The sequence below is a fragment of the Elgaria multicarinata genome, chromosome 2 (assembly GCF_023053635.1).
Source record: "Elgaria multicarinata webbii isolate HBS135686 ecotype San Diego chromosome 2, rElgMul1.1.pri, whole genome shotgun sequence".
NCBI classification, from domain to species: domain Eukaryota; kingdom Metazoa; phylum Chordata; class Lepidosauria; order Squamata; family Anguidae; genus Elgaria; species Elgaria multicarinata.
In genome coordinates, this window is record NC_086172.1 from 167584658 (window position 1) to 167607566 (window position 22909).

At 44.6% G+C, this 22909-nt stretch overlaps 1 protein-coding gene across 1 annotated transcript in view; it reads left to right on the plus strand.

Moving 5' to 3' along the window:
• Positions 1-22909, plus strand: part of KIF26A (kinesin family member 26A) — a 171412-nt gene that overhangs the window by 50605 nt on the left and 97898 nt on the right. Inside the window, exon 3 of the mRNA XM_063118120.1 lies at positions 17479-17994. Coding sequence (XP_062974190.1) covers positions 17479-17994 — 516 coding nt within the window. The remainder of the gene's footprint in view (positions 1-17478; positions 17995-22909) is intronic.

A 22909-nucleotide genomic window follows, 5' to 3' on the forward strand; every position in this document is an offset into this window, starting at 1 on the left:
GGGCAAAGTGAGTCCTGCGTTGGCATAGAAGCAAGAGAGGAGAACGGTCAAAAGGTTAAAGGACAAAAGGTACAGAAGCTGTATCTACTCTAGTCTAAGAGGATTTCAAGGATTTGTGAACTGCCCAGAGAGCTTCGGCTATTGGGCGGTATAAATGTGTAATAAATAAATAAGCTGTAGACACTTGTGTCCAGGTGAGGACTTGACAACTCCACTTCTGTGGAGTATGACAGTGGCTTTCAGATGGTGTTTTGGACACCCCTGGGCTCCATTGCAAACTTAACTGGGGCTCCTCAGTGAGAAGCCAGTAACTGGACAACCTTGTCCATCATGAATAATCTTCCTCTGCAGCACACAACCATGGAGAAGTTTGGAGTCTATTCCTCCAAGGCAGGGGTAGCCATCCTTTTTGGGCCCGAGGGCTCATTTGTGAATTTTGTGGCACCACCACACAATGTCTGCCATGGGAGCCATAGCTAGTCATAAAGGACAAGTAACCTGCCCAAATGACTGTGCATACAGTAGAGGGGGCATCTGAGTCCCAACATGCTAAACAACTCCTTTGAACTCATGGTTTTCGGCACTAACAGAAATGTATGTCACAGAGGGCAAAACCTTTTTCTCTCCCCTCCCACCTTCTCTGCCAGCCAACTCATTCCTTCACCTCTTTTTCTTAATCGCTCTGAATCATCACCCACAGACGTGTGCTCTCCCTAACCCCACCCCACCCCAGTCTATCCATCTTCTCTCTCTCATCTTCATTTCCTATGAACACTTCTGAGCCCCATAATGAAGCCCAGAGGCATTCATTGGAAATGAAGATACCAGGAACTGGAGGGTCTTACTTTGCTTTGAAGCAATCCCAGTTGCTGATAAATGTGTTACTTTCTTTTAAAGAAAGAAATTGGGATAGGGCACCAAGAAAGATGTCTGGGGCATATTGGTGCCTATGGGCACTTTGTTGCCTACCCCTGTTGCAGGGCAATGGTGAAACCTGGTAAATCTGGTCCAGAAGAACTAACTCTGCATCCTCAAACATGCAGATGGCCTCCAGGACAGACACTCGGAGGTTGAGTGGACAATAAGGCGATGTATAAAGCAGCCTTCTCCAACCTGCTACCTTCCAGATGTTTTGGACTACAGCACCTAGCATTCCTTACCATTACCATGCTGGCTGAGGATGATGGGAGTTGAAATCCAAAACATCACGAGGGAACAGGTTGAGGAAGGCAGGTATAAAGAGCTCCCTGAAGGCACACTGTTTGAATTCCACTGTAACAGAAGGAAGTAACATTGTATGTATATGTGTGTGTGTATATATATATATATGTACACATACACACACATATATATATTTCAGATGCTCTGCTCTCCTTTATACAAACCATTTTTTTTTAAAAAAAAATTTGCTCTGCATTTACTGGATCTTTCCGAAGCAGCGAGTGGCATGAATTTACAGTGTCATTTACTTTTAGATACATAACTCATATTCTTGCTCTCTTGGGAAAATTGGCAAATGCCTTTTGATGCCACTTGTGTGATGCATTTGGTAATCTTTTTTTTAAAAGCAAACCATTAATCCTCCTCTTTCCCTGATTGCCCTGAATTGCCTCTGGTTTTGCTGATCGCCCTACTCTGTTTTCTGTCAAGGAATAGATAGTGGGAAGCAGGCCTCTCCCTTCAAAGCGTTTATCAATAGAGAGGATAATCGTGGATACTGCAGCCTAGCATGTTAGGTAAAAACTAATTTGTAAGCCGCACAGCATAAAACTGGGAGGACAATTAAGTTAAAAAGTCATTAGCATTGATCCTTCCTACAAAGGGTATGTATATATCTATATGTATCTGTGTGTGTGTTTTTTTCTCTAATATATAATATATATATTCCTTAGAGCAGACAGCAATCTTGCACTGCCCTTAAGATTAAAAGGAATAATAATTTTAGTTTCTTTTATGTTTAACAGGATACAATTTAAAAATGCCGATGAGTGTATGTAGGGATGTACAATAGCTACAGATCCTGATCCAGAGAAAGTTAGTTGCTCTTTAAATCCATAGAAATCAGTGGGATGGATCCGAACAAAACTCTTCCATGGATGAAATGGCTCCATTTGTCTTCGGCTGAATGGGGAAGAAGGTGATCTTCATCTATTCCCTCCTTCTCTTGCATTTCCCTATGTGGCCCCCACCCTCCAGTTTCCTCTGGAGAGTCAGAGGACCTCCACGATACAGGGGGAGGCATTGCTAGGGGGTGGGAGGCGAGAATTGACAAAAATTGACTCCCTGCCTTTCCACTAGCAGGATGAGGTTTCTAAACAGAATTTCACTTGGGGATGCTCCTGCTGGCAGAATAAACATTCAGGCTCTCAATGAATGGGTTTCAAAATAGCGGTGACCAACCTTTTGTATGTATTTTTCATGAGCTTATAACATGAATTACTTCCTTAGGATAGCGAACACAGAAGGAATTTTGTCACCACGTCTTACTTAAGCAAAATCCAATGGCTTTGCCCAAAGTAAAATCTAATGGCTGTCCAGAAATTCCTATGTAGTCCCATGGTTTAATGATTTCTTAGTTGATTTGATAAATGTGGGTTCCAGATGTTGTTGCAGTTATTTGCATTCACAGTTGGTTTATTTAAGGTGGTTAAGTTTTTAATGAATTTGTATCTTCACGCTATGTACGAAGTTGCTTAGCATCCTGAGCGCTCTGTTAAAGCAGAGCGGCCAAAGCACCCATTGGCTTATGGGTGAACAAAGGCCCCCATAACTTGTGCTTTGCTGTATTTTCTGCCTATCATGCTATGGGAAAGCTAGAAATAGAAGTGGAGATTAACTTGTCAGCTAACAGTAAAACTGTAGTTGAAGAGGTCTGCACTATTTGTGACCCACCAAGTCAAGTGTGGTCCATTTGTCGTGTGTTGTCACATTGCAAGTTCTGCATAGTCTCTGCTTTTGGAGAACAAGGTGGATAGCAAAACCTGGATGTTTATCAAGTTCTCTAGGTGGCTGCCTTATGTTACCCGTGGGATACGTTTGGCTTGGCAAATTGTGTAGAACATCTAGCCATGTTCACACCAGACCAGTGGCTGGCAGACTTTTAAAACAGCAGTTTCTTAATTTTGTATTAAGGTGTTGGAGGAAAATTCTGAGAGTGCCTTGGACTGCAAGAAGATCAAACCAGTCCATACTCCAGGAAATAAAGCCAGACTGCTCACTTGAGGGAATGGTATTAAAGGCAAAACTGAAGTACTTTGGCCACATAATGAGAAGACAGGATGCCCTGGAGAAGAGGCTGATGCTAGGGAAAGTGGAAGGCAAAAGGAAGAGGGGCCGACCAAGGGCAAGATGGATGGATGATATTCTGGAGGTGACAGACTTGACCTTGGGGGAGCTAGGGGTGGCAACGGCCGACAGAAAGCTCTGGCGTGGGCTGGTCCATGAAGTCACGAAGAGTCGGAAACGACTGAACGAATAAACAACAAACAAGGCCTTAGCTAGACCTAAGGTTTATACCGGGATTGTCCCGGGGTCGTCCCTGCCTGCTCCCGGGATCCCCTGTGTGTCATTTACATGAACAGGGGTGACCCCAGGATGATCCTGGGATAAACCTTAGGTCTAGGTAATGCCTAATATTGATAGCAAGTTTAGCCTTAAAGGGTGCAGTCCTATGCATGTTTAGACTGAAAAAAATCCTACAACTCCCAGCATTCCCACAACTCCCAGCATGGGGAATACTGAGAGTTGTAGGGCTTTTTTCTGTCTAACCATGCATAGGATTGCATTCTAAAGGGCTTGGCTGTGTTTTTAACCATTCCCACAGCAATTGGTTCAAGATTGGTCATCATGCTTTCCCTTTCTACAGATGGGGAATAGCTCTGAGAGTGACCTGCTGTCATTGCTTCCCTCCCTGCTCCCTCTCCCCCATGTTTGAGATGGTAATCCAGCAGTCTCGATCTAGGTATGTTAGAATGCCTACTTGTGAAACCTTACACTTGGGAGTAGCTTGTTTGGAATGGATGCTGTTACTCGTGTGATTTTATCATCTGTCCATTTGCTACTTCTCCTGACTCAGTCACCTAGCCTGGTGGTCCAGATGGCTCCTTTAAGACCTTTTGGTATGTGTATGCATATCAGCATTTTCAACTGATTTTTCCAAGGCAATCAGCTGTCTTGCTTTTCAGTGATGAATGATCTATTTAAAATGTATTTGCTACCATTTTGTCAATACAGCAGATACTTAGTGAAGAGATCCCTTCCTAATCCTGACTACATATCATGGGAGAAAAATGAAAAATTACACCAACATATGCAGAGTACAATTCTTTCCCCAGTTAATGTTTAATTGAAAATTCCCATTGCTTTCTAAAGACCCTGAACTGTATTCATTGTCTGAATCGAAAACAACAAACCAAAGACAAAGTCTAGCCAAAGTTGGCCATTTTAAAGTCTGAAGGCTTTCAATGGGGAATATTTTAAACACATGCTTAACTCTCTCCATTACTATCAGTGGGACTTCTTTAGTGGTTGAAAAGACCTTGGCTGGCTTTTGATTATAGCAATGCTAAGCACTCTTTTACTTTCAGTTTTATTATATGTTGGCATTGTCTTGATTTATTGCCATGTTTTATTGTTGGTTTGTATTTTTCATTTATTTGTACACTGCCCAGAGAACTTAGATTATCAGTTGGTTTAAAAATGTAATTAATTAATTAATTAATTACCATTTTAAGTTGACATACTTAAGGCTTCTGGACCTTCACAGAGAAACTGTGGCAAACAAAAGCCTACCAATTGGTGCTCATAGGTTTTACCTTCGAGGATTTTAGTGCTTCAGGCACATATCTTGGGGCGGGATGGGGGAAATGCCATCACGTTTGATTCATTTTTGATCACCTCAGCCAGACCTGGCATCAGCATCTGGCATCCTCAGGCACCTGCCGGAGGGCAACTGATGGATGGGCCCCATCTGCCCATACGTATCTGCTTGCTATTAAACATTTCCTGGAATGGCCTAGACTGATGCTACGTTGGGGCATTGTGGGGAATTTAAAACAGCAGCCATCTTGCAGCTGCCTGCTGCAAATCACAGCTCTGCTTCCCAACATCAGTAAGTGTCAGGAAACTTGCTAATGTCAGGCGTGTGTGTGTGTACTGATGTAGGGGGGGGGGGGGGGCACCGGACTCCATCTTGCTTGGGCCTCTGTCAACCAGGAGTGAGGCCTTCCTGGGTTTCCAAAGCAACTCTCAGAGACTCCCAGATGCCCAAGCCCTGTCCCCCTAGCCCCTCCCCTTTCCCTCCACTATGAATCTTTCGGTGGTGTCCTAGCTTTTGTGCGGTTTTCTTCCCTCTTCTAATAGGTTGAAATGCCTCTCCTAAGGCCTAGTTACTGGCAGTAAGGCCTTAAGCTAAAATATACTGGTATGTTTTGATATTGAGCACACAGCTTTTGCTTTTGGCTCCACCCACTCCTGGAAAGTGGTCCCCGAGAAGTTTTCTGAAGTGGAATTTGAAAGAGATTCTGGACCCCTGACCTTCTGTGCCTTGCTGGTAGTGGGGCAAGCATTGCTTCTAGTTGTTTAAGACAGGGAGCAAGCAACCGTGCAGCATAGGAAAGGCAAACAGAGGGGTTAAGGCTTGATTCTGTGCTATAGCCAACCGCACAGGTGCTCCTATTTCTGTCCATATCTACCACTAATTCTTGCTCCCGGTGCCACAGATTAGCCAGCTATGTTCTGATTTTAATTTGACTGAGACAACTGCTCTCTCTGAGATGGCGCCAATCCTTGGATTAATCAAATGGGGAATTGATTCCCTTTCCTCTCTATATACTGGCACAAAAGGGAAGGGCTGTAACACAGTGGTAGATTTATAGATGCATGACCACATCGATCCACAGTTCAGATGGGCGTATGTGAACATTGCTGGTTGACTGTGCATCTAAGCGCACTTCGATGGGCATTTTTATGAGTCCCAGTTTTGTGCTAGTGTGGAAAAAGCTGTTAGATAATGTTAGACCAGCCAACTGGAACTTCAGCTCAAAATCAAATTGTCTCTAGCCTTTGTAATGCTCCTGTAGCATGCCTTGGAACCTGAGCTGTCTGGTTTACTTAGGAGTAAATCCTACCAAGTTCAGTGAGGCTTATTCCCACGTTTGTGTGCAGTCCTGCAGGCTGAGTCTATGCATTTTTACTTGGGAGTAAGTTCCACTACGTCCTGTAGGAGTTCTCCTAACAAAATAGGCACGGGATCTATGAAGGCTAGTGGCTCTGATGTCAGTGCGGCAGTGAATCTGCTCTCGGTTTCAGTCAGAAGTATTCAAAACTCTGATGGAGTTATCCAGTGTTCAGAAGCACCTTGGACAGCTCTTTTAGAGTTCTGACTGAAAACTGGAGCGGATTCACTGCCCTACTGACATCAGAGCCACCAGCCCCTACTGAACAGGATTGCAGTCTTATAGCCCAGTCCTTTTGTATGTTTACTCAGAAGTAAATCCCATTGCTTTCAGTGGGACTGTCTTAGGCCTTAGCTAGACCTACCTTTTGTTCCAGGGGAGAGGAGGGGAGACCTTGCGTTGCGATTAACGTGAGATCTCACCCTCGTTTACACGTAAGGCGCGACGACCTCAGGAAGAGAGGTGTCGCGCCCGCCATTTTTTTTTCTTAAAGCAGACGGAGCACACGAATGCTCGTGCGCAAAGGTAAGTTTTTTTTTAAAAATTACCTACTTTCCTCGCTCCCCCCACCCTACCCCCGATGGGCACAGCCTGAGACCGCGGAAAAAGTGGGGCCAAAGGGCAGGACTTTATCCTGGGGCAAGGGAGGGATGATCCCTTCCTGATCTCGAGATCCCCTGTGCGTCATGTGGACGCACAAGGACGATCCCGGGTATCACCCTGGGATGTAGCCTGGTCTAGCTAAGTCCTTAGGTTCAAGGAAGTCAAGGATGGAAGTCTTTGTATGGGTTTAAATGTCAGACTTCCCTCGTTAACACCTTGGATCTGCCTCTCTTTCCCCTTCGTCTGCTAGGTAGCTTTTGTGAATGGCTTTTTCGTCCCTCCCCTTTGCCTGTAGCACCTCGAATAGCATTTGGTTGCAGACTTTAATGCCTCCCTTGTGTAAAACCTGAGGGTGTAACTTCCATGTGAGGCTTTATATGGAACATAGGCTGTTAAAGTGAAGATTCACTGGGGGTGGGGGTGGGGGGTGGGGAGGTTATGTGCCGAGGGTGGGGCATGGATTGTCACAGGCTAATAAAATCCCTTTAACAGGGCTGCCTTAACGTTTTAAGTAACATTTAATGTTTCTAACAGTAACTTGTGTTTCCTTCACGCCCATCCATTAGCCAGGTGTTTTTGTTGCGCCAAGTGGGAAAATAAAAGTAATCGTGACCCACAGCTGGGGCCTCCATGGGAAAGGAGGTGATGGTGGAATAGATGGGGGAATGGGCCTCTACTACAAAGAGGTGATTCTTCTTCTTCTTCTCATTTTATTATTTATTCTTTGCAAAAAACAAAAAAACAAAAAACAACCACCCAGCTGGGTAGTTTAAAAGGAACTTGTTGAGAAAGAGCTGATCTTGGAAAAATAAGGTCTTTTCCTGAACGGCTGAGAAAATCCAAGTGTCCTCCTTTGTGGTCTCTCCATGCATTCATACATACCACCTGTACACTTGACTTGTGAATGTGTGGAGGTATCCAGTGGGCCGCTTTTGGGAACAGGATGCTGGACTGGAGATTGCTGAGTTACTTTGATCGTTGCCTTATAGCTTGTTTTTGTGAACTTCCTGGAAAAATTGCTGAAGGGGTGGTAGATAAATCTTTTAATTAACCACATCTAAAATGAAGGCTTAGTTCTCACGGAGGTGGTAAAGCTGTATCGGCACTCTGTCACCTTAGGTCGCTAGTAGGAGTTTGTATAACTAAATGATCATCTGTACAAATGAAATTCCCTGCAAATAGAAATGTAGCATGCCTAGAACTCTTTTCCCTGACATTTAGGTTTCTACATAAACAGTTTTTCTACATGTTTTTTTTTAATCAAGCAGCATTCAGTCATACAAGCAGAAACTATAACCCAACTAGCTGTAACAAACTATAACAAAACTAGCTGTAACATACATCGTTGTAGCATATCTTAAAGTTTATTAATTAAATATTATCGCAGGGGCGTGGGCTGCTTGGAGGCCGTCGATACAGTGCCGTCTGGCAGACCTGGAGGGCAGGAAGGTTGGGGGGAGTGGGAGCAGGTGTCCCCCTCTCCCCGGGGTTCCTGTCAGCCTTGGGCCACCTGCCCAGCTTGCATGAGATTAGGCCGGGGCTTCGGCTCGCAGCAGACGAGCGGCCTCCCACCTGGCCACCAAGGGCCCTGGCCGTGCCTCGCTCATGCTCCGGACCGTGGTGCTGCCCCCTTCGAGGGGGGGGGGAGTAAAGAGGCGGAAAGGGGGAGGTAGGATTACCTTGGAAAGCCCAGAGGAGTCAGGCGAGGGGCTTAGCAACTTGTATCAGCTGACGTTACACGTTGTTACTGTTGCTTAGCAACCTGTATCAGCTGAAGCCTTTACAGAAACATACCTAAGTGTTTTATATATATAGATGTTGCAGGGTGGAGTGCTATTTGTTTAGGATTCCAACTACTCCATTTCATTCCCCCCCGTCCCACTCCTGTTTTTTTGTCCTCATCCTCACCTGAACGCACTCGATCCTCACTACACTAATTTTGGGTCCCCCTGCTAGTTTTTTCCCTTCAATAGTTGTGTACTTCTGCTAAGCTTGCGGTTCCCCCAAGCCTCCTGATACTTCTTTCATGTGTGAGTAGTGCTATCATGAATTTATATAAGCAACATTGGATATAGAGGGAATGATGAACCTCCTGGGAGTTCAAGAGGTGGGCATTAGTGTAGCTCAGCCTTCCTCTACCTGTTGTCTTCCAGGTGTTTTGGACTCCCATCAGCCCCAGTTAGCGTGGCTAATGATCAGGGATGTTTGGGGAGGTGTATTCCAAAACATCTGGAGGGCACCAGGTTGAGGAAGGCTAGAATAGATGAACTCTGAGATGCCTTCCAACTCTGATTCTATAGACCTGAGCTGGAATCACATAGAGGGAGATGAACAAGGGTCTTATATGAATATTTGCCTAATGTATATTTTAGGGTCAGCTTACACAAGATATGCAAAGATCCCAGATGGGATCTCCCAAGATTTCTAGTTTTTGTTAATAATAGCTGGCATAGTTGGGGGTGGGGGATTAGAGCAGTGGTACTGGGAGAGAAGGGGTTAAACCTTCCCACCTTCTCCATTTTTTTCTGGGTGCTTCCAGATGACACTGTTACTGCTCATCACTCTACTTCATTTACAGAATTTTACAGGGGTCCAGACATTGCTGTCTTCCTACCACTTCATCTGTCTTTCCTACCTCTTCTTCTGTCTTTTTTTTCTTGTTGCGGAAAATCTGTTAGGAAAAAAGAAGAAGACAAAATAGCTACATACTATTAGTGTCAGGCCCTTCTTTCTGGAAGCACTCAGACCCTGCCCTCCCCCCAATCAACCCCACCCCAAAGCTGGACAAGTTGGATTTTATTTAGCATTTTATGGATTGTGTTTCAGATATGTTATCACAGCACTCCTTACATGAGCCCTGGTAGTTGGGCCAGGGTGGTAGCTGAAGAGGTGAAGCTGGGAGAATAGTGGCTTGCATAAAACATTTTAGTAAGTTTGAGGCTGAGGTGTGGTGAGATTTGAATTGGGAACTTCCTGTATTATATAACTGCACCTACCTAGCTAGTAGCTACTAAGTCCACAAAGGGAAACATGACTCGTTTTCAATTCATAGAATTCCCAGTGTTTCAGACTTCCCTTTATCCTTTGTGGAATATATCATGGCCTGGGTGTTTTCTACTGTCGGTACATTCAGTGTGGAACTGATAACAAGACCCACTACTATTAATGTGTTACAACAGCTTCCCCCAATCGGGTGCCCACGAGATGTGCATGTTGGTTCCTGTTTCACACCTGGGGGGCACTAGGTTGGGGAAAGCTGTATTACAAAATATACTCTTCCTCCAGATTTGGATTAATCTCCTGTGTGGTAAAAAGTAACATCTGAAGTGACTCTAGTTCAGCGATATTCAACTGGTCCAGACCCGAGACACACCTCGGGACTCCCAACTTGCAACATGGGATCCACTTTCACAATTTTCTCCATGTCCAACACCATGCCACGACCCATCTAGACTGATTTCGAAACCCACTTTTGGGTCACAACCCACCAGTTGAAGACCATTGCTCTAGTTCACTTGGATGTATTCTGTGGGGACTGGATGAAAGCATGATTGATGAAGCCATTTTGAGTGTTGTGTTTCAGTGTGTATGACCTCCCAACTTGGACCCAAAAGCTCTGGCAATGATGCAGTCAGTTACTTTAGACTCACTCTAGGGAAGTGATGAGCTTACATTTTAAAATGAATGCATTTGGTCCCGAGATTCTCTCCCATCAATGTGGCTTTTACAGGCCCAGACCTGCCTAGCTTTAGGAGCGGAACTGAATTGCATGTAGCCTTCCTCAACCTGATGCTCTCCAGGTGCTTCTGGCCTGCAATTCCCATCATTCCCAGTCAACATGGGGGCTGGAGATGATGAAAGTTGTAGTCTGAAGGATGCCAGCTTCGGGAAGGCTGAGCTCTGTTGTTTCCAGAAACCTCCTTCATTCTCTGTAATGATATTTTCCTTAGCGGATGGGTGGAACATCTATATGTACATACCATAATATTTATATCTATATGTACACACACACACACACACACACTGTTGCAGTTCGTGATGCCTAGTAGTATATTTTATATTTTATTTCAGGTTGTGTGTCTTCTGAATTATTTATTATTATTATTATTATTATTATTATTATTATTATTATTAAAAAATAATTCAGAAGACACACAACCTGAAATAAAATATAAAATATACTACTAGGCATCACGAACTGCAACAGTGTGTGTGTTTGTGTGTGTGTGTGTGTGTGTGTACATATAGATATAAATATTATGGTATGTACATATAGATGTTCCACCCATCCGCTAAGGAAAATATCATTACAGAGAATGAAGGAGGTTTCTGGAAACAACAGAGCTCAGCCTTCCCGAAGCTGGCATCCTTCAGACTACAACTTTCATCATCTCCAGCCCCCATGTTGACTGGGAATGATGGGAATTGCAGGCCAGAAGATTTTTGGCATGCGAATGTTGTTGATGTTGTTTTAAATGACTACTAACTGTGACCTGATCTGGGTTTAATTTTCTCTGTATATTTAGAAAATCTCTTAGCCTGTTGGTAAAGGAGGGGTTTTCCTTTGCCCTGACCATGAGCAACTTCCTATAAAACTTCAAAGCCTCTCCCTGCCGTTCCCCCCGTCCCGCCCTCCCTATGGTCTCCAGTTCCAAAGAGAGTGAAAAGCCATAATTAAAATGCCTTTCAGTAGAACTCATAAATCAGTTTGCTAATACAGTATACAAGATGCGTGTGTGTGTGTGTCTCTGTGTGTGTAAGGGGAAAAATGGGGCAGCAGCTAGCTGCAACCGCTTCCGTTTTATTCCATTGACTCAGGGGGATTTGCAAGTGTTGTTAGGTACATCTGCTGCAATTCACAGTATCTACATGCAGAATGTCCGGAAATGTGGCATAGTTGATGCCTATTAAGCAATGGATGATGTAGTGTTGAATGCTCTGTCAGCCAGGCCCATTGCTGAAATGTTGTGTGAACACTTTATTTTACTTTAAAAAAATAAATAAAAAATAGCACTGCTGATGGAGCCAGCACATGGCAGTGAAAGCAGAATCCTGCCTGGCTTAGGGAGTGAAGTACCTTGCAGAAAGCCAGAGTGATTCAGTTGCTAGAATAGGCCTGACCACGGTTGTGAGTGACCCACCAAACAGCTTTTCTCTCCGCTAAATTCACTTTTGAGGAGAAAAGCCAGTGGTGAAGGAAGACTTTGGGGGAGGTGAACCCTGGGATGGGTGGGGCAACCCTTCTGAATCTCTCTCTTTCTCTAAAAATGATAACTCCCATTTATAAATGATTGGGTCTAGTTTGACTCCGAAACAGCCAATTTCCAGCCTACCTGAAAATCCCAAGTGACAGATCTGAGGCACTTGAGGAAGAGAGTGTGAGGGCTGAAGTAGTCAAGACGTCTGTATTTCAAAGCAGCCTGTGGAAATCTAGGTTGTAATGGTGCGGTGGTTTTTCAAAAAATTTTTTTTGAAAGAACTATCATATCAGCTCAGAAATCTCATATCGCCTCAGATACAACACTTTTGATGGAGTCAGTTCACATATTTGGCTACAGACTACTGAGTGCTTGATAATCAACTGATAAGAAAGAAATAGGTTGTTCGCACGTTACACTGAATATGTGTTCACCTATATGTGCACTTATTCAGACGGTTGTGAGAATTTGATTTGTACCCAGATACTAGAATTCTATGTAATCCAGGGTATAGATCATGCATACAGCTGTACCTGGGTTGAATAAACACATGCAGAGTTCATAGAATCATAGAATAGTAGAGTTGGAAGGGGCCTATAAGGCCATCAAGTCCAACCCCTGCTCAATGCAGGAATCCATCTCAAAGCATACCCGACAGATGGTTGTCCAGCTGCCTCTTGAATGCCTCTAGTGTGGGAGAGCTCACAACCTCCCTAGGTAACTGGTTGTGTGAATTAATGAACGTATGTTAACTTCATGTCACCATGTAAAGTGTAGCGCCCTGCAGGGTGTGCCTGGAGCACAATCTTTTTTGGCCCTGAGGCGTTGCTATAGGAGAATCTGAGGTGGATTTTTTTGTGAGGTACTTTTGACCACTTTCAGTGGAAACGATGGGGCAGCGTGTGCCAGCTACCTTGTTCACCACAACCCACAATTATTATTTTTTTAAAAAAAGTGGGCTGTCATGACGTGCAAACTGGGCCATAGAATGCTTCCAGATGAGGTTTTTACTGTGCTGTTGTCATTCCATGGATTTTAAAGGGGACCGAACAATGCTGTCCATCATATGTAACCTTCCCGTGTTTTCCAACCGCTTCTGACATTTTTCTTACCTCAGATGGAACCGTGGCAAAAATGCTTGCTAATCAGTAGTGCTAGAAGCCTTTCATCTGGAAGCACCCACAGTCTAATGCCTCAATTTCTGCCTAGCGTAGGAACATAGGAAGCTGCCTTATACGAAGTCAGACCATTGGTCCATCTGGCCTAGTACTGTCGACACTGACTGGCAGCATCTCTCCAGGGTTTTAGGCAGGTCCCCCCCCCCCCACCTAGATGTGCTAGGGATTGCACTTAGACCTTCTGCAGGCAAAGCAGGTGTTCTACTACTGAGCCATGGTCCCTTCCGCTAAATGCTTACCTGAACAAGAGATTTTATGCTATGACTGGAAGAGGCTCAGACTCTGGTAAAACTCGCCAGGAAGTGTATTCCAGACATGAAGTGCATTGACTGAATGATGCCTTCTTCCCTGATTACAGTGTAGCGTGGTGATGGCTACATGATCCTGTTTGCATGTGCTGTCTCTTGACCTTAAAGGCCCACTGGCGAGAGAGAGAGAGAAGGTGGCATTCACAGCCACCATAGCATTGCACTATGTTTCCTTTCCCGGAAACAAAATCACGAAGCTATGACAGCTGTCAGGGTTAACCTGAAAGGCCCAAGCAGGTGCTGTTGTGGCTGTGCTCGTGGCGATGGGAGCAGGTGTGTCCCAAAATGCCGTTGTCACTTGGTTGCTTGCCTTCAGACAGTTGCTACTCCCCAGGCAACCAGGTGAGTGGCAAAATACATGGCTGTATTCATAATTTCATTTTCGGGGTTGGGAGATAATTACAAGTAGCACACTCACCATTTACTGCCATAAGCGATCCTTAACTGAAAGAGGGCAATAAGTAATTCCCAGTATCAGTGGCAGGACATTAACACAGACAGAGAGAGAGAGAGAGAGAGAGAGAAAAGCTTTAGATGTATGTCCTAATTAAAAGTGGAAAGAAGGTAGGTTTTTAATGGGATATTTGCTTCCTGTAGAGTATTCACAGTTTGGCATTAAAGCAGTAAGGCTTTGGGGTTGTGTGTGTGTTTTGAAAGGATTGCTAATTTGGGAGGACGGCTTGGAAGCAATCCTAATTCAGATAGGTGATTTGCTTTGTCTGCCCTCATTACTAACAAGTGAAATTAAATCTCCCCCTTCATCTCCCCCCCCACTCCTTAGAATTAAACACACAAGCTATCAGCTGGGCTGTGATCTTCCATTTAAAACCTTAATTGTCTAAAGAGCTCAACGTGATCCCTTGAAGTTGGCCGGGGTCCGTTGCAGGGCATTAGTGTTAGCTGCAGATTTACAACCAAGCTGGATTTAATCTTTTGCTTTAATCCCTACGATAGCCCGGCTTGGGGACGCAAGCCCTAGCGTGTTTTAGGAGATAGGCTGCTGCGTTTCCAAATGAGGGACTTGCGAGAGGATTGCAGCGAAGGTTAGGTGGAGAATCTGTCGAGCTCTGAAACGAATTAAAAGACGAGAGAAGCTCGCTGAGTGGAAACGGAATAGGTGATGGTTTTAAATCATCTTCTTGGTGTCTGCATCACAGCACCTTGGAAGGCAGCTGCAGACTTCAATTGTGTTTCTCATCAAATCAGTTGTAGCGGAAGGAAATACTAGCAGAAAATGTCTAGGTTCCACGAATGATTGGAAATGTCAGCTGAAGACAGACAATAGTTTTAAGGAGTGTTGAAAGTGGTTTGAGACAGGCCTAGCTTCCTGTGGCAAGCACGCAAAGTTTGTCCCACCGTCGCCACTGGGTCAAAGAGGTATGGCAGGTTTTTGGCAAGATAAAAGGCCTACGAAATCCATTTATCAAAGGTAGAACTGGCAGAAGTGTACGCACCATGAGTAGCAATCCCTTGTTCATATTGCTGAGCTTCTGAGAAAGGCTGTAACGCCATCACTGGTCCAGCGATAAGAGATGTGCAAACTGTGGATGGTCATTCAGGACTGATAAAAGGAAGGACTTCTTCACACAGTGCATAGTTAAACTCTGGAATTCACTACCACAAGATGTGGTGATGGCCACCAATTGGGATGGCTTTAAAAGGGGGTTGGATAAATTTCTGGAGGAGAAGGCTATCAATGGCAACTAGTCCTGATGGCTAAGTGCAGCCTCCAGTATCAGAGTCAGTAAGCTGCATACACTAGTTGTTGGGGAACACAGGTGGGAGGCTGCTGTTGCGCCCTGTCTTGCTTGTGGTTCCCTGGGTGACAGCTGTTTGGCCACTATGTGAACAGAGTGCTGGACTAGATGGACCCTTGTTCTGATCCAGCATGGCTCTTATGTTCTTATATCCAGTCTTTCTAATTCATTGCTGAAGGCAGGGAAGGAACGATAACAACAAAAGCTGTTCATCAAGTCATGTGACACCCCTTTTAACACTCTGAGGCCCAATTTTTATGGCTTGAAGATAAATGTGAGCCTTTGAAAATGCACTATGATACTAGCTGAGGCCCCTTCAAATACCAAGGTTGTTTCTGAGCATGAAGAAGACATGTGCATATTAGATCTTTTTTTTTAATGGAAAACTAATTAAAGACAAGTAGATGTGCAGTTATCAAGTGCACCAGAAGCTGCACTGTTAGCATCTGATAATCATGTTCACGCAGGGCATTATATAGCGATGCTGCTTATTAATCAGCTAAGAAGAGCCTGCTAGGGAACTCAAGTGATTCTCGAGTGTGCGATAGCTTGATACATACATGAGCCATCCCATAAGAAGAGGAGTCGTGTAGAATTCTGTTTCCTAGACTGCTGACAGCTGAATTATAATAAGAGGAGCAGTTCACACTTGCACCCAAAATAATTTCTTTTGAAACTGTGAAAGAGAAAGAATTGCCTAAAATCATAGAGCTGAAAGGGGACCCCAAAGGACAGCTATTCCAACCCTCTGTAGATGCAGGAAATCTGCTATTCCAGAATCCCTGAGAGGTGGGCCTTGAAGCCTCTGCTTTGAGGCCCGGTTTCCCTGCTGTGCGTCCAGATGACGCACAGGGGAATCCGGGGTCAGGCCGTGCTGAAGCCTCCCCTAACGAGCCATAAGCGAAGGCCGGGGCTGCGGAACGTCTAGCAAGGTCCATGTTTTTTTGTGGCTACTCGCTTACTCGCGAGTAGCCGGGAAAAGCCACGGACTGGGCACAGTGCTCAGCGCTGTGCCCATTGGGCCGGGGGGAGATGGGGGGGAAGGCCGGACCGGCAGGAGAGGGGGGGGGAAGCCAGACATCGGGGATGGGATGGGGCTGAGGGACAGACAACCGGGGATGGGGCCGAGAGACAGACAACCGGGGATGGGATGGGGCCAAGGGACAGACAACCGGGGATGGGATGGGGGCGAGGGACAGATAATTTTAGAAAAAAAAACCACTTCTCCGGAGTCTTCGGGGCGCACGTGGCCCCTTTAACAACAACAACAAAAATGGCCGACGCTGCAGGGCTTCCGTAGTCCCTGTGCGTCGGCCGTCTAGGAGGCGGGGCGGCGCGCGCTAAAGTTAGCGCGCCGTCGCCCCGCCTCCTTTCCAGCTTATCCGGCTGGGTCTAGCAAGGCCCTTGCTTTCAGGCTTGTGAACCTTTGGATCCTAGATTGGGTACTGTCCTATTGGAAGCCCATTATTTAGGTAATGTATAGAATAGGTTTAGGTATTGCTTTTTTTTTTTTTTTTTGCCTGGAGCATTGTTCCAAAGGTTTCTCTGATTTTTTTGTACACCTTTTTTTATGGCTTTCCCTTATGTGAATAAACTTAGGGCACAAACCCATGCATGTTTAGACAGAAAAAAAAGTTCTACAATTCCCAGCATTTCCCAGCCAGCCATGGGAATTCCCGGGCATTGTATGACTTTTTTCTGTCTAAACAGGCATAGGATTTCGCCTTTAATCTCCAGAGCTGTGCGTGCCTTCTTCCAGGTAAACCTCAGTACTAATTCAAAAGCCTTTGACTTGGTTATTTGCTATTATTTAATTGTTTCAGGCTTGAGGATTGGGAATAGTGTGGGGTGAAGCTGCACCCCTATTCGTTAACCCCCAAGAATGTCCTATAAGGTCTGTGAGCCACTAGCTCAGGATGAGGTGGACATAATGGGTGGTGGCAACCTGCTTTGGCAGTCATTTCTCCCTGCCTATACAGTTGGGAGTGTAGGTACCACCCTCTCCTTTCACTCATGCAGAAGGTCTGAGAACCTAAAATTTCAATTTCAAAGGATCAGGTACTAGCTGATGTGAAAGAGCTGCTGTTATTCAGTGTGGACGTTGCTGGACTTATAGGTAAATAACCTGACCTAGCATAAGATAGTTCTTATGTTCCTTATTACCACTGTAGGTTGTTTCATTGTGGTTTGTTTTGGCTTTGTCTCTTGTTTGCTTTGGCCTCAACCCATTTTGCTTTTGCTCTTCTTTTGTTCCACAGGACCCCCGATTATCAGCTTTAATTTTTGACAAGCTTCAAGTGCCTGAATATTTGCAGAAACCCAGGAGCGAAGGGGAGAGCAGGTGCGATGTCTGTGCAGCCCACCTGAACCAGCTGAAGCAAGAAGCCATTCAGGTCATCCACAGCCTCGACCCGGCGAGCTGCCAAGAGGCAGCGGACCCCCCACAAAGTGCCGTGGCAATGGCCGCCGTGTTGCCAAGGCTGACCTCCCAAAATGTGGTCACTGTGTCTTCTCAGAGGGATTTGTCTCTCATGGCTGGGCAGGCGGGTAGGCAGTCTGGCAAAACCACAAGCCTTTTCTCCGGGACGGAGCGGAAGAAGGGAGTCGGGTGGCCTCAAGGCGCAGGCGGCTTCCCAAACTCCAGCGTTCAAGTGACCGTGGCTCCCAGTGGCCTTAGTGGGGCATTGAGCTCAGTAACCATCCAGGCTCAGCAGTACCTTGAGGGGATGTGGAGTATCTCCAGAGTGAACAGCTTTCTTCCTCAAGCTTGTCTAGTAAGTCCCTGACCGCCTGGTCTTTTTTATTCCAGAGAGTTACGATGTATTTTCTTCCTACCCCAACAGGTTTAAACAAATAGCCCCACAGACTGATTTCAGAGCTCTGGCTGCTATGTATTATTCCCAGTCCTCTTCCCTCCTGGAATTAGGCTAGTGGCAATGACATGTGTGTTATTCCAGGAGAATGCATCCTACCAGCCATGGTTTTAAAATGGCAGAAAGAGAGAAATAGAAAAGTTTCCACTGGTGTAGGAAGCAGCCACTTTTTAAAGCAAAAAATAAAATAAAAAAAGTGTGTATGGTGGGGAAGATTAACACCCACTACGCCAAATCGTTTCAATCCTCACCCCGAAAAAAGTAGTGAAAAGTGTCCCCTCAATTCTCCACCTGCTAATGAGGTGGGAAATTGTGGAGAGCAAACGTCTTCTACTAACATTACGCCCTGAGCAATCTGTGTGAGGTGGGTCCACACAGAGAGGCCAATTATTATTATTATTATTATTATTATTATTATTGTGCCAGTTCCGAATTCACACAATCCTTCACCCTCAAAGGATAAAGGCAGGGCAAGGAAGATCATGTGGATTTGATTCTGCGTGGAGGGCCTGCATTGCAAGTTATTTTTGATGCAGGATGGAGGGCAGGGGCATGTATCTGCTCCTTCACTGTCCAGAAGGATAAATGACTGCAGCCCAGTTCAGAAGACACCTTAAACCATGGCTTTAACCACGGTGGTTAAGCCAGAAAGCCGGGCTGTGTTCAGAAGACACCTTAAACCACAGCTTTAATCATGGTGAATAAAGCAAAAAGCCTTATTCACCACAGTTAAAGCTGTGATTTAAAGTGTCTTCTGAACACAGCCCTACTTTCTGGCTTAACCACCGTGGTTAAAAGCCATGGTTTAAGGTGTCTTCTGAATGGGCCCACTATAAATCATCAGGGGGTGCAGAAGCTCTTTCAGCCTATGGGATGGATTTCATTTCAGAGCCACGTTCGAGTGGTGGGCAGGGCTGAATGCCCATGGGTGCAGGGCCCCAAATACCAGAATCTTTTCGTTTCAAGCTCTTACTGCCCCTAATTAAGGAAAGGTATTACAACTTCTTGGAATGGAGGAAAAAAAACTGCACAGAAGCCAGAAGAACATCGAACGTTGGGAGAAGGGACCAGGCTCAGGAAAGGAACCGCTGAGGGCCAGATTGTGACCCCGGGCTGAGATTCTGGACCCCTGCTGTAAACCTCACTGGGGCCCAGTGAGTGCAACTTTAGGGTGCAACTCTAAGCAATGTCTACTTGGAAGTAAATCTCACTGAAATCGCTGAGTTTTACTTGTAAGAAAACTTGATTAGGATTGGCTTGGAATTCTGTATAACTGGCTATAGTATTTCTTTGTGCCTATGTTAAGTTTACATCTATGGCCATGATTGCTATTAGAATGGGTCGAATGAATGCTACAAGTGATTTGCAGGGGAGAGGTTAAGCTGCCTTTTGTTCAATTTTAATGCATTTAAGTGGTCCCAGAGAGTTCCCAACTAAAATATCCCTCAGCAACAGTTCCACTTTATGTGATCAGTCTCTAAATGTGTCATAAAGGTAGCCCAGTAATCCCTTTTGACGCCTGTGTAAATAATTACTGTCTAGAACCGCTGCATTTTCTTTGTCCACTCAAGGGTGTAATTATGAATGCTACTTTTTCGTAATAGCTTTTTATTCACCCCAAAGTTAACAAACTGGAATACAAATTGTACGTGGTTTAGAGATAATCCTTGGATGAAGCATGACAGCTGTTCAAATCTAAATGGCTTCACTAAACTCTAGGAAAATATTGAATTAAAAGTGCAGGTATGGTAAAAAATGTAATTACCTGAGTTGGGTTTCAGTAGGGATTCTAATAGATATTGATATTAATCTGTGAATCTACTGGAAATGTGCAAATAGGTGAAGGGCCAAGAAAAAAAAAAGTTATTTTGTGTGTTCTTAGGTAATTGTACTTATGTGCTACATAAAAGAAAAAAATGTTAATGTGGCTATCACGAGGGCAGTAAAATCTTCATCGTAAATAGAGCGTGGGTTGCAGATGGGTTTTTCATGCATTATATGTCAAAACAAAAATAATGTGTTATATGGGATCCAAATGAAAATTGGCTGTGTGGGTTACTTTGCAGACTGTGAGGATGCACAAGCATCCCTGCGCTCATCCCAAAAGGTGCTCAGTGTTTTTGTTGTGCGTTCTATGTGAGCACACATAAACTTTCTGAACCCTTCTAGATCCAGTATCAAGCAGGGGTAGGACTAGATGGCCTATGTGCCCACCCCCCAACTCTATGATTCGATCAACTATGTTTTGTTCAAGCTTCATGTGGCCATTGGAGGGCCTTTATCATGGTGGAAGACCATATGAAATGGAGGACAGGGCTCCTGTACCTTTAACAGTTGCTTAGAAAAGGAAATTTCAGCAGGTGTCATTTGTATGCATGTAGGACCTGGTGAAATTCCCTCCTCATCACAACTGTTAAAGCTGCAGGAGCTATACTAGAGTGACCAGATACAAAAGACGGCAGGGCTCCTGCAGCTTTAACTGTTGTGATGAAGAGGGAATTTCACCAGGTGCTGCATGCATACAAATAACACCTGCATGCATACTCATGTAGGGATTTCAAGGTAAAGACAGTGGGCTGATGATTTACTGAATGGAGTTATTGGTAATGGGGCAAAATGGGCTTACTGTTAGTCATGTTGACATTAGGATGAGTTAATGTAAACTGCCCAGAGAGCTTCAACTATACAAATGCAATAAATGATGATGATGATGATGATGATGATGATGTGATGGTCACTCTTCAGAAGAGCCAGAACTGAGAGAATTCTTAAAACAAAGATTGCAGAATCGTGAGCCCCAAAAGGAAGCCATTGTGATCAAACAAAAACTAACATTAATTCCTAATAACATAGAGCAAGTGGGATTGATGTACTGCTTAGCTGATATTTACCTAGTCAGCAAGTTAGCTAATAGGCCTTGGTGGTAGGATGTAGGTTGCATAAAATTTCTGCACGGATGGAGAAACAGTGAAATTTTATGTACAACTTCATGGAAATGTAAGTACCAAGGGTAAGATGATGTGTGTGTATGTCCCAATAATACTAATGTCTCACTAAGTAGATAAGGCAAAGATAGTAGTCATTATGGGCTAGTTTGAATGAACATCACAACACAAAAAAAGATACATGTGGTGAGGGAGCGAGATTTTTCGCCCTACTCACTGCATGGATTTATTGTTTGCATATGTCATGGGTATAAAATCTAGCACATAATTCCTGGGATATTGATTGCATAGTTTGGGCCTACATTCATGGGATTTTAAACACGGAGGCTTTATGCCAGTGGTTTTCAACTCTTCTTTTGGTTGAGGAACTCAGTGAAAAAAACCCACGTTGATACTAATTAATAAATAAATAAAAATAAATGAAATTAATAATAAGTTGGAATATTACTCAAGATCACTGGCTGCAAGAGGGGAACCCTGAGGGGGGGAGTTTATATGTCCTCAGAACCCTTGTTAAAAAATAAACGCTGTCCTGTATAAACATTGTGTACATTGGCCATGGACATGAGACAGGCCTGAGGCAGTATAACAGGGGTGCAGAACCTCAGGCCTGGGGGAAAATATGCCCCTCCTGGGAACTCTTTGTAGCCCTCTGAGGTTCCCCAGGTGGCCCCACCTACTTCCCCTGGCCACACCCCCTTTCCCACCAAACACCAATCATTTGGTGGTTTCCTGGATATTGTGCAGTTCTTTCCTCTTTCCTAAGGATTGATTACTACAGTAGAACTTTAAGCTAACATACTTGCATTTTTGGCAATTTGGGGGTCACCCTTTTTGCCTTTGACCACGTCCCTTTGGCCTTCAGCCTTGCCCACCCCTGAGAGCTTCTCTGAAATGGAATTCAGCTTTCATGCTGAAAGAGGTGCAACACTTGTGCAGTACAGGCACTCACATCAGTGAGCTGGAAGGCAAAATCTTCTTCTCCTGCCATGCATACCTTATACGGACCATGAAATTCACAGGTTCAGCCCATTGGGTGAGCAAGGCAGGAAGCTCAGTTTCGAAGTACATCAGGCGAGTTGTAGGACTCGTCCGTGAGAAGGTGGCAAGAACAGCACTCTTAGAGAAAGACTTCATTTATTTCACGTCATCTTTTCCAGTACACTAAAGAGGGTGAATGTCCTGAACGCTTCTTTTACCCAGGCATTCTGCCAGTGAAAAGCCCTCCCAAACAAACAATCCCCTCCATTTGATCTTTTCTCACCTGCAGGCCAAGCTGTTATTATTACAGTCTCTCATAAAAGGACATGCCCAAACTAGCTGTAGCAGCCAGTTGAGCCAACACAAGGAGCGGTAAGAATACCAAAAAAAAAAAAAAAAAAAAAACCCACACCAAAAACGGTTGGCCTAGATTTCACCTGTTTCTACCAGAGACCGGCTTTTTAATACCAGGTGTGGATTAGAGATTATTCATAGAGAAGATGGTGCCTAACGGGACCCTTGCATCTGGACAGGGGTGGGGAGCCTGTTGTAGTCCATAGGCCGAATTCCATCTGGAAAAGGATTTGGGAGACCTCTTTCTGTCTGTGGCCAAAGACAGAGTGTGTGGGGCCAACATGAGATTATTACCAATTTTAAGCCTACTCAGAAGTTATCAGGACAGGGCTTTTGCTTGTCTACTCAGAAGCAATCAGGACTGAATGACTCAGCATCGCTTTCAGGTAGCATCTCAAATACCAAGCCGGTGCATGTCTACTTGGAAATATGTATGAACAGCAGGTCTACTCACATTTAGGCATGGTTCCCCATCCCTGTGTTAGGCAATCATAATACTAATATGTACACTACAGTTTGTTGTTTATTCGTTCAGT